Consider the following 13153-nt stretch of genomic DNA (forward strand, 5'->3'; position numbering starts at 1 on the left):
CCGTTGATCCTTAACAAACTTATTGCATGACATTCCAATCTTCTATAAATCTTCAGTTCATTGACATCCTTCATTTAATAATGTATTTATTCATCCAATGCATTCTATTATTGCTCGGTTGATGCTCGGTTAATTCGGAACTTTACTCGATAGACATTCTGTATTCGTCTCGGTTACTGTCTCGGTAGCTTTGCTTGCTGATGACACTCAGTGACTTCTTTCTTCTTTAATCGACATCGATAACCTTGGAGTTTACCGACTGGCTCCTTGCTCAGTAAAATAGAATAGTATCAAATCTTTACTCATTCTATTACATGAAATTTTTTCTCCTTCTTATTCAGTCTTCGAATACACATATATGATATCAAAGCAATCAAAATAACATAATCTCATCACTGTCTAACTCGGTAATAGTTGCCCATTGAATAACTTATTATTCCTCTTCATTTTCACATTCTTTCAGTGTCACTTACCGACATCTTTATACTCATCAAAACATACTGTTTAAGATATCGCAACATCATACTGAATCAGAAAATCAATTGCTTGACATCAATGACAAAATAATATTATTAAGATAGTAATCATCCTTTATCAATTATATCATCAATTTCCAACAACCTTCTCAATATCATCATACCAACAAACTTAATGTAATGCCAACAAGAGAGAGAGAGAGAGGGGGGGGGGAGAGAGAGAGTGACCATAAGGGGTCATATGTTGTCCTTAGGGGTCATATGGTGTCCTATGACCCCTTAGGACACCATATGACCCATAATGACACAATTTGGTGTCTTAAGGGGTCGTATGGTGCCTTAAGGGGTCATAGGACACAATATGATAGGACACCATAGGACCCATAACAACCCAATATGGTGTCTTAAGGGGTCATATGGTGCCCTAAGGGGTCGTAAGACACAATATGACCCCTATGGACACCATATGACTCATAACAACCCAATATGGTGTCATAAGGGGTCGTATGTTGTCCTTAGGGGTCATATGGTGTCCCATGACCCCTGAGGACACAATATGACCCATAACAACAGAATTTGGTGTCTTAAGGGGTCATATGGTGTCCTAAGGAGTCGTAGGACACAATATGACCCCTACGGACACCATATGACTCATAGCGATCCAATATAATGTCATAAGGGGTTGTATGTTGTCCTTGGGGGTCATATGGTGTCCCATGACCCCTTAGGAAACCATATAACCCATAACAACACAATTTGGTGTCTTAATGGGTCATATGGTGTCCTAAGGGGTCGTAGGACACAATATAACCCTTTAGGACACCATAGGACCCATAACGACCCAATATGGTGTCTTAAGGGGTCATATGGTATCCTAAGAGGTCGTAGGACACAATATGACCCCTTAGGACACCATATGACCCCTAACGACACCATGGTATCATAAGGGGTCATATGACCCATAACGAACCCGTATAGAGTCGTAAAGGGTCATATTGTGTCCTAAGGGGTCATATCGTGTCTTAAAGGGGTCATATGACACAATATGACCCCTTAGAATACAATATGACCCATAACAACACAATTTGGTGTCTTAAGGGGTTATATGGTGTCCTAAGGGGTTGTAGGACACAATATGACCCCTTAGAACACCATAGGACCTATAATCTCTCTCTCCCTCTCCCCTAATCTCTCTATCTCTCTCTCTCCCTTCCCTCTCCCCATCTCTCTCTCTCTCTCTTCAGCCTCCCCATCTCTCTATCTCTCTCCCTCTCTCTCTCTATCTCACTATATCCCCCTCTCTCTCTCTCTCTCTCTCTCTCTCTCTCTCTCTCTCTCTCTCTCTCTCTCTCTCCCCTAATCTCTCTCTCTCTCGCCCCACTCCCCCTTCTCCCTTTCCCTAATATCATATACTAATTTATTTATAAATTAATATATAAAAATATTATATATTAATATATTAATAAACAATAGATTAATTATGTGCAAATTTAGTTAGTGAATTTACTTATTAAAATCGGATATCTGATTGTACCGGATATCCGATTTTTGTTATACAAATTTCAAATTTCAGATTTTGGCTCATGGATGCTTTGGGATTTGGCTTGGAAGTGACAAGCTTGGAAAGTCAAGTGAAAAAACGTGTTTTTCAGTATTCCTTGATTTTCTAAACTTTACACTAGTGGCTGACGACTTATTTTGTACCCAAAATTGATAAAATGAAAAAGGGTTTTTTAAGGATGTTCTCAGATTTCCAACAATATAAGGCTTGTCTTATTTCGACTTAAATAAATAGTTATTATTTATTTTCTAATTGAATTCTTACAATAGTCATGATTGATAGACTGATTGAAAAACACTCACAACTTTCAAACGATATAATAGTTTTTGAATCCGAAACATGCATCACATCCTATGCTTTGTCTACTATAGGGAAAAATTTAAAAAAATAAAATTTCATAAGGTTTTGACCAAGTTAAGGTGGTCAGACATAGGAGTTTCTGAATTTCCGAAAAGTTGTAGTAAAAAGTTCATAAATAATTATTTTCTTTATAAAAAATTATAAAAAAATATGTGCCACATCCGGGCATGAGTCTAATACTTATATTATAAATATTATAAAAAAATATTATGATTTGATTGTGATTAGGGTGGTCAGACATACGTCTACTTCTTATCTTTTTCTTGAAATTTTAGTACCACTGCATTGAAATTTGAAATTTTCATCAAATAGGATTTTTTTTTTTCAAAAAACAACTAGTAGCTTAGAAACTACATTCAATTTTCTATAGATTATCTTCTTACATATTTTAAAAATAATGTTCACAATTTATTCAAATTTTCATGTCAAGTTGCATAACTTTGATTTTCTGAAATTTCATTGTCACTTAAGGGCCTGTTTTGGCACACCATGATCCTGCACATACCCTTTTTGGGTGTGAAGTTTTTTCTCATGTTCCTAAAGAGAAGAGAACAAAGTTAGATGCAAAGTTAGAAAAGTGTATATTTTTTGGATATGGTGAGGATCAATTTGTTTTAGAGCTTTGGGATCCCAATACCAGAAAGGTTATTCGCAGTCAAGATGTAGTTTTCAACGAGAAAAATTTCCCAAGTTTGCAGCCTCAGAACACATCTTCAAATGATTCTATTGATGTCTATTTGTTTGATAATGGACCTCATATAGTTAAAAAAGAGGGAGTTATTCCATCTATTAATTTTCATTTACCTCCCTCTACTTTATCACTTCCTACGAATACTACTTCACACCCCTTGGCTGCTACCACACACCCTCCTCTTGGCACACCCCTCACCCTTTGATTTTATAGACTCCCATGTTGTCCATGTTGTCATTTACCTCCCTCTACTTTATCATTTCCTCCATGTTGTCCAGGTCATCTATTGTTGCTTCCTCAAATTCTAAATCGTTGCCTTTGGGTACTTCTACGTAGCCTCTAGGATGTGCATTGTTTCCCTTAACAGTTCTTGCACAGGCATTAGTAAATATGTCTCTCCCCTTAGAAACTCAATCTCTACCCTTAGGTGTTAATACACCGCCTCCACCACTTAGTGCACAACCCCCGCAGTCTTTCGGTGGTCATATTGGTGACCCTATGCTGGCCCCTAGAAATCTTCTTCTATAGGGGTAGAGTGTTAGCGGCTATGGGTAGGAACAAGAGACTTCCAATGTGCAAAGACAGAATCTTGGTAAAAATGTGCAAGCTGATGCTCCTCAATTAAGAAGTTCTACTCGTGAGAAGAAGCATCTGGACAAATTTGAAGATTATGAATTGTTTCTCTCAGATCAATTAGAGCTTGCAACTTTTAAATAGGCTTTCACAAATGAGCATTGTACGAAATGGATGGACGATATGCAATAAGAAATGGCCTCTTTACAGGCCAATGATACTTGGGATCCGGTGAAGCTCCCACTGAATTGGAGACCTTTGAAGAACAAGTGGGTATATCGACTGAAAGAGGAAGATGGAGGTAGACATCACTATTGGGCTAGATTGGCAGTGAAGGGTTTTCATCAACAAAAGGGGATTGATTTCAATGAAATTTTCTCACCAGTCGTCAAAATGAAAACAATTCGCATAGTTTTGGGTATGGCAGCTGTTTAGGATCTTGAACTTGAGTAGCATGACATCAAAACAGTGTTTCTTCTTGGGGGTACTGATGAGGAACTATATATGGAGCAGCCTGAAGGCTTTGTTAAATAGGGTCAAGAGCACTTGTATTGCAGATTGAAGTGGAGCTTGTATGGGCTTCAACAAGCCCCAAGACAGTGGTACCTTAAATTTGACAGCTTCATGACTTAGCAACATTTTATCAGTTGTGAATCAAACCCTTGTGGTTTTTATAAGAGGCTTGCTAATGGTGATTTTGTTATTCTTTTACTTAATGTTGATTATATGTTGGCTACTGGCACTAGTGTGAATATTATTCGTGAATTAAAACAACTTTTAGCTCAAATATTTTCCATGAAATATTTAGGGGTAGCGAAGAGGATTCTTGGGATGAACATAATCAAGAATAGAAATCAGAGGCAAATCAGGTTATCTCAAGAATAATATATTCTCAAAATCTTGGATAGGTTCAATATGGCAGATGCCAAATTTGTTAGTACACCATTGGATAATCATTTTCACTTGTCTTCTGCTATGTGTCATGAAACTCTAGAAGAGAGAATAAATGGAGGGTGTTTTGTATTCATCAACAGTTGGGAGTCTCATTTACACCATGGTTTGTATCCGTCCTGATATTGCTCATGCAGTGGGAGTTGTGAGCAGATTTATGAATAATCTGAGTAAATCTCATTGGCAAGCAGTTCAATGGATCTTTTCGATACTTGAAAGGTACTTCTGATTATGTTTTATGTTTTGGTGACAAGGATAGTTAGTTGTGTGGCTATGTTGATTCAGATATGGCTGGAGATTTGGATAAGAGGAGGTCTAGTTCTAGTTATGTGTTCACTTTTTTCGGGGGCAATGATCAGCTGGGTCTCACATTTGCAACAAGTGGTTGCACTTTCTTTTACTGAGGCTGAATATATTGCTCTAACTGAAGGAGCCAAGGAAATGATATGGTTACAACATTTGTTAGGTAAATTGTGGTGCAAGCAAACTATTTTTACCCTGTTTTGTGATAGCAATAGTGCCATTCATTTGGCCAAAAATTCCGCTTTTCATAATCGAACAAAGCATATAGATCTTCGATATCATTTTATTTGTCATGTTAATGATGAAGGTAAGCTTCAAGTAGAGAAAATTCATATGAGGGTAAATCCAACAGATGCTTTGACAAAGAAAGGTGGTTACAAGAGAGAAGTTCAAATTTTGTAGAGCTTCTCTCGGTATTCTAAAAAACTGTTAACAAATTTGAGGCCTGGGATATCTTTGAGCCACTTTCTCTGGGATTGATTGGTCTTCAAGTAAGAGATTGTTGGGTGTGTGACGCCTAATAAATCCTGTAATGGTTCTGCTATGTAACTACCCATCTCTTCTTGTAACGATGCTCTGTCATCGTACCTTTCTTGAAAACGCAAGTCTTCTGGCCTTCTTTGGGTGGTCTGAGTTTGGGTATTTTTATTGCCATAACATGGTTGTTATAGTGGATTGTATTCTATGAAAAACAAAGATGAATAAAAGGGAGAATCCCAAGCCTTGAAAGTGGATGTAGCCTTACAGGCGAACCACTATAATTTTCTCATTTTTTTTTGCTCTGTGCTTTTGTATTCTATTATTGTTTCTGTATTTTTATTTTGTCCGTGTATATCAACACAAACCGCAATCTTAATTAACAAGTTGCACTAAAATGCAATCTAGCACAAGATCATCCACGCTTCAATAGATGTAGTAAACAATCAGAATTTGTTGATTCCAATAAACTTACCACCTCTTATAGGAATAATAACTCAAAAGTCTTCCTTGATATTCCTTCTGCAAAGCTTCTGTAACATAAGTTCCCTGAGCTCTTTATGTGGATCATCTATAACTTAAATGACAACATTTCCAATTAACTAAGACAACATTCAAAACCACACCAACTCTTAACATTTATTATAACGTCGACAATTGTGAAATTCTAACTTGTCTTTAGTAACAACTATATGATTTAGATATTTCCAACTGTCTCATGAATTTATGTTTGATGTCAATGACAATTACTTGCAGTTTTGATATTCTTACTCGACATCAATGACAATATTTCCATAATTTGATATATAAAAGAGCTATTAGAATTAAACTTTTTGAATGGATATAAGAAAGCCAAAGTAGAGAGCTCGAACCCCAAGATGGTGAGTAGATAATGTTGAGCTTAAGGTTGGTGGAAACAACATGCTATTTTTAGTTTGTGAACTCATCTTAGGATTTAATCTTGGATTTTTTATTATAAAATTAGGCGTCACATTTTGAATGGTTTTAGCTAATATTTTCCGAAATATCATTTGATGTTTTCATTTATTTTTTCTTTTATTTATTTAATTCTTGAGATGGAGGTTTCATAACAAGGTTTGTAGGTACTATTACTTTCCTATAATTACACCATATCTTTTTTTGGTGACACTGCTATAAAAGCTTAGTCTCCACAAGTATCATAACTATTGATTACTAAATAATGAATTGAGTTGTTTTGTGGTGTAGGAATTTTTCCTTGATATCTTTTTCCCCATATAAATCAAGGTTGTATACTAATTTTGTACTTTCTAGTAAATGTATGATTAATTTTTTTTCCAGAAATACCTCCTCTCATGGATTAGTGTAGGAAACATGTTCCAACCCTTTCTTTCTTTTGTTTGGTACCAAAGCTAGTTGCTCTAGATTTTAAATGTTGGGGAATTTCTCCCCTTCTACAAATCTATAAATATTTTCATGTGACTTATTATCTCCTAATGGTTGAGTGATGTGGCTAGTAGTATCACAATGTGTTAGCAAATCACTACATTATCTTTTATCTAATTTGTGACACTTAGAACATTAAGATGATGTGTGGTGTAACCTGAAACATTATTGAACCTATGGTAAAAAATCGTATTGAAGGCTTGATTGAAGTGTGACTATTATAGAGCTCGATCTTGTGTAATTTTTCATGTATCATTGTTTTGATATGATTCAACATCATAAACTAATGGCTCAATGTTTACATTTCAATATAAGATCCTTATTGCTCAAGGCAAAATATTTAGCATGGAAGTGGGCGGGTAACCAAGTTATTTGAAAATGGTGTCTCAAGAAAGTAGGAAGAGGCTTAAATTAAGATGACAAGGCCACAAGTTTAATTTCATTCAATAGATAGATCCACGCCTGCTATAAAGTCTTAGATGTGTGAGTGATTAATAAGGCCATTACAAATGAAGGTAGGCTAATGGCTAATAAGCCTTAGGTAATTATGGTTAATTTATTTTGAAAATTGATCAAATGGACTATCAAACTACTATATTTATGACAAGACCCACAAAGAAACCAACAAATAAATAAAAGAATTGTAAATTTACTTTTACCTTATTATAATTAATTGTCTTATTTATTTCAGAAAAAAATGTGGTCGAAATTCTAAACCCTTCCTATCTTAAAAGTAGGTGATATAAGATTTAATGTGATGTAAAAAAGTGTACACTTACTACCTTTTAACTTCATATAAAAACAAATTGTACACTAAAATAAAATTCTGTTATTTTTATAAATAGAAGTAAAAGAATGTTAATATCCAGGGAAACAAATATACATAAATAAATAAGATACACTCATTATAACGTTAATCCATGGATATCATCATGAACCTCTTTTAGCAGCTATGTTTAAGACTAATTGAATGAGACGCAGACGAGAATGGCTCATATGTCTAACTACCCAATGCGGTATTGATTAGTCGATAGATTTGTAATACCAGCTTTTATACGTCTTAAAACATATCAACAACCCAGTCGGTTTGGTACACAGCATCATAAAATTTGAGAGCAATCCCTGTATGTTTCAGATTATTTAAGTCTGTAAATCAGAATAATTCTGTGTATTTTCTTTCAAGGCAGCTGATATGGGTGTTCAAGGGAGCACGCTGTTAATATGCCTCCTCCTCCATGCCTTCCTCTGCATCTCTGCAAAAGGTTAACGGGTTTTGTTTCTTTAAACATGAAATTTTAAAGTCTATTATATCAATTTGGTAATATTTTTTAATTGTAGACATATGGTATATGTCTATAGTTTATGACGTTATTGTGCATAGTTTATTTTGCGAATTTATTTCCTAGACGTTTTGGATCAAACTATCATAAAAAAAAAGAGAGCAAGACGAGAAAAGAATAGAATGACTGTTAGTAGAATAGGCCAGATCATTCTATTCTTTCCATTTGTCTTGTTCTCTTCTTTCCGATGATAGATCATAGAATTTGATCTCTACAATAATACTTTGTAATTTGCACATTATGTAAATTTTTTTATCATCAATGTTCCATCATAATTTATAATCTATCGTTGAAATGATTATTAATTAACTATTCAAATCATACTCTATAATCTACCATTAGAATGATTTTTTATCACCGACATTTCATATATACTCTATAATCTCTCATGAAAATAATTATGTAAACCTTTTTTAGCAGAGCATTCATTTGTGAAAGAAGCAAAGAATGGTCAGTGGAAGAAGTCAAGGTATGATTATATAATAGTTGGCGGAGGAACTGCTGGGTGTAGTCTTGCTGCCACTCTCTCACAGAATATGTCTGTACTCCTCTTGGAGAGAGGAGGATCTCCGTTTGGTAACGAAAAAATATTGAATATAGAGAATTTTGAAGCAAATTTGGATGACACTGGTTCGAATCGCTCGACAGGCCAGCAATTTGTATCTGAAGATGGGGTAAGATTCAGATAATCTCTTTACTGAAATCATTGATTTACAAATGACTAACGTGGTTTTGCATGAGATAGACGGGCTTATTAATCACTAAAAAGTAGAATGGGTTTTGAACGTCAGCAATTATGGTTGTTTTATTCAGACATGAGAAAGTATTTTTTTTAATTTATTCTAAAAGATTCAAAATGATAGAGTAATAGTTGTGCTTTTAGTCTTCTTTGTTTTGTTTGTTGAGGTGTTTAAAACATATTTAAAAAATAAAGAAAAATAGTTGAACATTAAATTACGTTTTGTTGGTGTATTAATGATTTGTTATATTTTAGATGTAAAGGTTACATTTCATTCAATTATGAATATTCATCGTTAACATTAATAGCTCTTAGCCACAACTACTAGTATTAGATTATTGAAATATGCTCACATGTTAGGTCTTTTCTTCTACATGTAAAGTTGGACAATTAAATGTTAGATAGATTTTAAAGTTCATCTTGTACTTTCATTCATAAATCCCACCCCTTTTACTTGTTTTTAAAAATATAATCATTATTTTACATGTATATTACATGAAATCATATATTAAGAACAAATTATGTTTTTTAGGGAAATTTATTGACCCATAATTTATGAGTAGTGTTTTACATGAATCTCTCTCATAAAAATGAATGGTCTACTTTACAACTTTAGATAATTTTCATTTACTTTCTTGACACAAATTTAGAATAGGTAAAGGAAAAATCTACAAAGAAATGTTGAAACCCTTCAACTTCAGTTGATTTTTATTGATTACTCTCTTGGTACAAATATTACAAACATCTAGAATGCTATAGCATTCAATAAACTCTCCATTCTATAGAGATTTTAGAGAGAATAAGAACAATTCTAGAACCTAAGCCAATGTGATAAATTACTAATTATAATAGAAACTCAAATTATTTTAGTTTTATGATCTAAAAACTTATTGGTCCTCTCTTTATTCTAGAACATTTCATTTATATTTTTTTCTTTTTCAATCAACTAATAATAATTATTGATATGAAAAATTACAAGACTCTAACACTCTCACTTAATTTCAACTATAAATGCTTCAACACCTTTAATTCTCAAATACCATCTTATATTTTAAATATTTTTCTTTGCTAATTTCTTTAACATAGATCTACAAAACATTAAACTTGAAGTACACTTCCTGCAAACTTAATCCTAATTTTTCCATGTTATATATTTCAAAACAATGATTCCATGAAAGATAAATCTTTCTATGTTAACAAACCCATTCTTTATGGCTTCAAATATTTAGTGTAATGACTATTAAAGCATGTCCACTGTTTATCATTTTCAAGCTTCAACTGGGTACATGTTATGCCATTTGAATTCAGTGATAAGCTAACTTGAGTGAAACTACTGTGCACTACATAGGTGCTAAATATAAGACCAAGAGTGTTAGGAGGAGGCACCTGTCTCAATGCAGGATTTTACACACGTGCAAGTTCAAGTGAGGTGAAAGCCATGGGATTGGAGCCAGGCCTGGTGGAGCAGTCTTATCGTTGGGTGGAAAGTGTGGTAGCCCATCGACCACCCCCAAATGAATGGCAGAATGCAGTAGCAAAAGGTCTTATAGAAATAGGCATTTCTCCTTACAATGGCTTCACATATGACCACATCCCTGGGACCAAGCTTGGTGGGACAATTTTTAATAGCACCGGACATCGCTCTACAGCTGCTGATATTCTTGTTCAACGTGCCAATCCAAGAAAACTTACAGTTTTGCTGTATGCAACAGTTCAACGTCTTCTTTTTATTACAAAAGGTATTTTAGAGTAAGGAAAAGTAGTTTTGCTTTAAACAATATATTCAAGTTTGGATGTGCTTGGATATTTCAGTTTAAATCATATTAATAATCAGGTTTTATGGAAGAAGAGAGTGTGATTTCAGACAAATCCTGTAAATAAATCAAAACTTAAAATATGTTATTTAAATTAAATAAATTACGTATAACATTTATATCGTATAAACAAATCAAAACTTAAAATATATTATTTAAACTAGATGAATTACGTATAACATTTATGGATTGTTTGAACCTGAGAATACCAATGTCAGTGTTAGTAAAAAAAAATTTATTACACTTTATGTAGTACTGTGTTTGTTTGCAGACGAAACAAGGCCTACAGCAAAAGGGGTTGTTTTCATAGATGCTGATGGAAGAGAGCAACAAGTCTTTTTGAAAGATGGTAAAAGTGAGGTTATAATATCTGCTGGAGCTTTGGGAAGCCCACAGTTGCTTATGCTTAGTGGGATTGGGCCTGCAGAAGAATTGAAGCCCATGGGAATAAAAGTGATAATGGACCAGCCTGCAGTTGGGAAGGGTATGGCTGACAATCCCATGAATACCATTTATATTCCCTTGGCAATTGGAGTGCCAGTCTCTCTTATTCAAGTAGTGGGTATCACAAAATTTGGAAGCTATATAGAGACATGCAGTGGATTTAAATTTTACAGTAAGGTAATATAGAATATATACATACATTTACATGTTATTCATTTCATGTATATTATTATAATGGGGGGATGAACTAATGTGTGGTGAAGAACAGAGTGAAGGGAAGAAGGATGGAGTTATTCTGCAAAAGGTGAAAGGTCCTCTTTCTAAAGGTTATCTGAGATTGGATAACAGTACCAATATTGATGATAATCCAGTTGTGAAATTCAATTACTATGATCACCCAATGGATGTACAGAGCTGTGTGAAAGGAATAGGAACCATCGAAAAGATCATTAAGTCACACCCAACGAAAAAAATCATTTCCCCCAGCACGAGTCTGAACAAGATCATGAATTCAAGCTATCAAACTATTGGAAATTTGATTCCCAGGAACCCTGAAGGCTGGGGATCATTAGAGAAGTTCTGTAAAGATACAGTCACAACAATTTGGCATTATCATGGTGGATGTCAGGTGGGTAGTGTTGTTGATGGAGAGTATAGACTCCTTGGAGCAGATGGTGTTCGAGTCATTGATGGCTCCACTTTTCTTTTCTCTCCAGGAACTAATCCTCAGGCTACAGTGATGATGCTTGGAAGGTGTGTTTTCTTTTTTCTTCCCTTACTCTGAACAACTTGTCATGCTCTTCTGCTTTGTGTAGAATAAAATGTATATCTTCTTGTGATTGTGCAGATACATGGGAGTGAGAATATTGAGAGAACGATTAGGCCTATCAGCAGGAGTATAGTTTGCAGCCGTTACATAGACAACTAAACTTATATTCTCATTTATCTATTTAATGGACTTTTCCATATTCATCTAATAGGTGCCCCTTATTATTGTAATAATAGTGTTTAATTTCTAATTGAAAAGAGTATTGTAATAATACTGGTTCTTTTTCTCTTTTTTGTAGTATTGTAATTGTAATAATATTAAAAAATAATAATAACGTTTCTATTTATTTTTTATAAATAAATTATAATATTGGGTTGCTTTGATTTATATATAATTTTGTGTAATGATATACAGTGATTTATGTAGTGATATGTTTTATAGAATATTGAGAAACAATTATTTTTATTTTATTTTTAATAAAAGTGGACATGCCACTAAACTATTTTTTATTTATTCAAAATATATTTTTTTACAACGAGTTCAAAGGGCATACCGGCAGGAAAGAACCTACAAGAAAACCTCCAGTTACAGCCCTTAAAAAGAAAAACTAACCAAAGATCCCGCATACAAAAGCCGTCTAAATCCACCTTTTACATAGATTTTCAAATATACAAAACCCCCACCCTAAAACCTACAAAATATTGAGAATATACACTCAGCCCCTCTAAGGGATGATACAATAATCTGCAACATATGAGTTCTTTTGATGCCATATATATATGCAGATCAAACCAAAATGCACAGGAAACTCCAAGTGCCATACTCCCCACACCATCTTTCATCCTGCCGAAAAAGAATGTCAAATAGAAACTGTTGAAGATAGCATAATTATATCATAATTCAATACCAAGAACTCGAGCTTTCCTCCAGGGGAGTGCCTGAAAAATTAGGAGGAACCTATAGTGGAGCTGCAGGGAAAGGAGGAGGCGATGAAACAAAACAAAAATTTAACACATCGAGAGCCCTATACGCAATCTGAGGAGAAACAAAATCTCACAGTTTTTCTGAACCTTTCAAAGCATTATCTATGCTATCACATATTAACCCCATTCTAACTTCAAATAACAACTCTCCACACCACCCATTATCCAATAGATCATGACAAGGAAGAAAACCAACATAAGGGAAAGAACCCACATCAAACATGTAATTATCCAAAGCTGACTCAAT

The 13153-nt window shown here is 34.2% G+C and overlaps 1 protein-coding gene across 2 annotated transcripts; it reads left to right on the forward strand.

The window, feature by feature from the left end:
* The first annotated feature begins 7967 nt into the window (after positions 1 to 7967).
* Positions 7968 to 12263, forward strand: LOC131077265 (protein HOTHEAD-like). 2 transcript variants are annotated; one of them, XM_058014716.2, is made up of 6 exons: positions 7968 to 8079; positions 8578 to 8831; positions 10245 to 10635; positions 10982 to 11331; positions 11423 to 11907; positions 12002 to 12263. In XM_058014716.2, exons 1-6 carry the CDS (start codon positions 8010 to 8012, stop codon positions 12054 to 12056), a joined length of 1605 nt encoding a protein of 534 aa, XP_057870699.2. In that variant the 5' UTR covers positions 7968 to 8009; the 3' UTR covers positions 12057 to 12263. The 2 variants fall into 2 exon arrangements, with proteins under 2 accessions (XP_057870699.2, XP_057870698.2); XM_058014715.2 differs by having other exon boundaries at positions 7972 to 8079; positions 8575 to 8831.
* The last annotated feature ends 890 nt before the right edge of the window (positions 12264 to 13153 follow it).

This window comes from Cryptomeria japonica, chromosome 8 (genome assembly GCF_030272615.1).
Source record: "Cryptomeria japonica chromosome 8, Sugi_1.0, whole genome shotgun sequence".
In the NCBI taxonomy this organism is placed as follows: Eukaryota; Viridiplantae; Streptophyta; class Pinopsida; order Cupressales; family Cupressaceae; genus Cryptomeria; species Cryptomeria japonica.

Bases quoted from the DNA above. Each gene is read 5' to 3' on its own strand.
- LOC131077265 (XM_058014715.2), top strand. From the start codon at position 8,010: ATGGGTGTTCAAGGGAGCACGCTGTTAATATGCCTCCTCCTCCATGCC. The intron at 8,832-10,244 runs GTAAGATTCAGA...TGCACTACATAG, and splicing joins AATTTGTATCTGAAGATGGG to GTGCTAAATATAAGACCAAG. The intron at 11,908-12,001 runs GTGTGTTTTCTT...GTGATTGTGCAG, and splicing joins ACAGTGATGATGCTTGGAAG to ATACATGGGAGTGAGAATAT.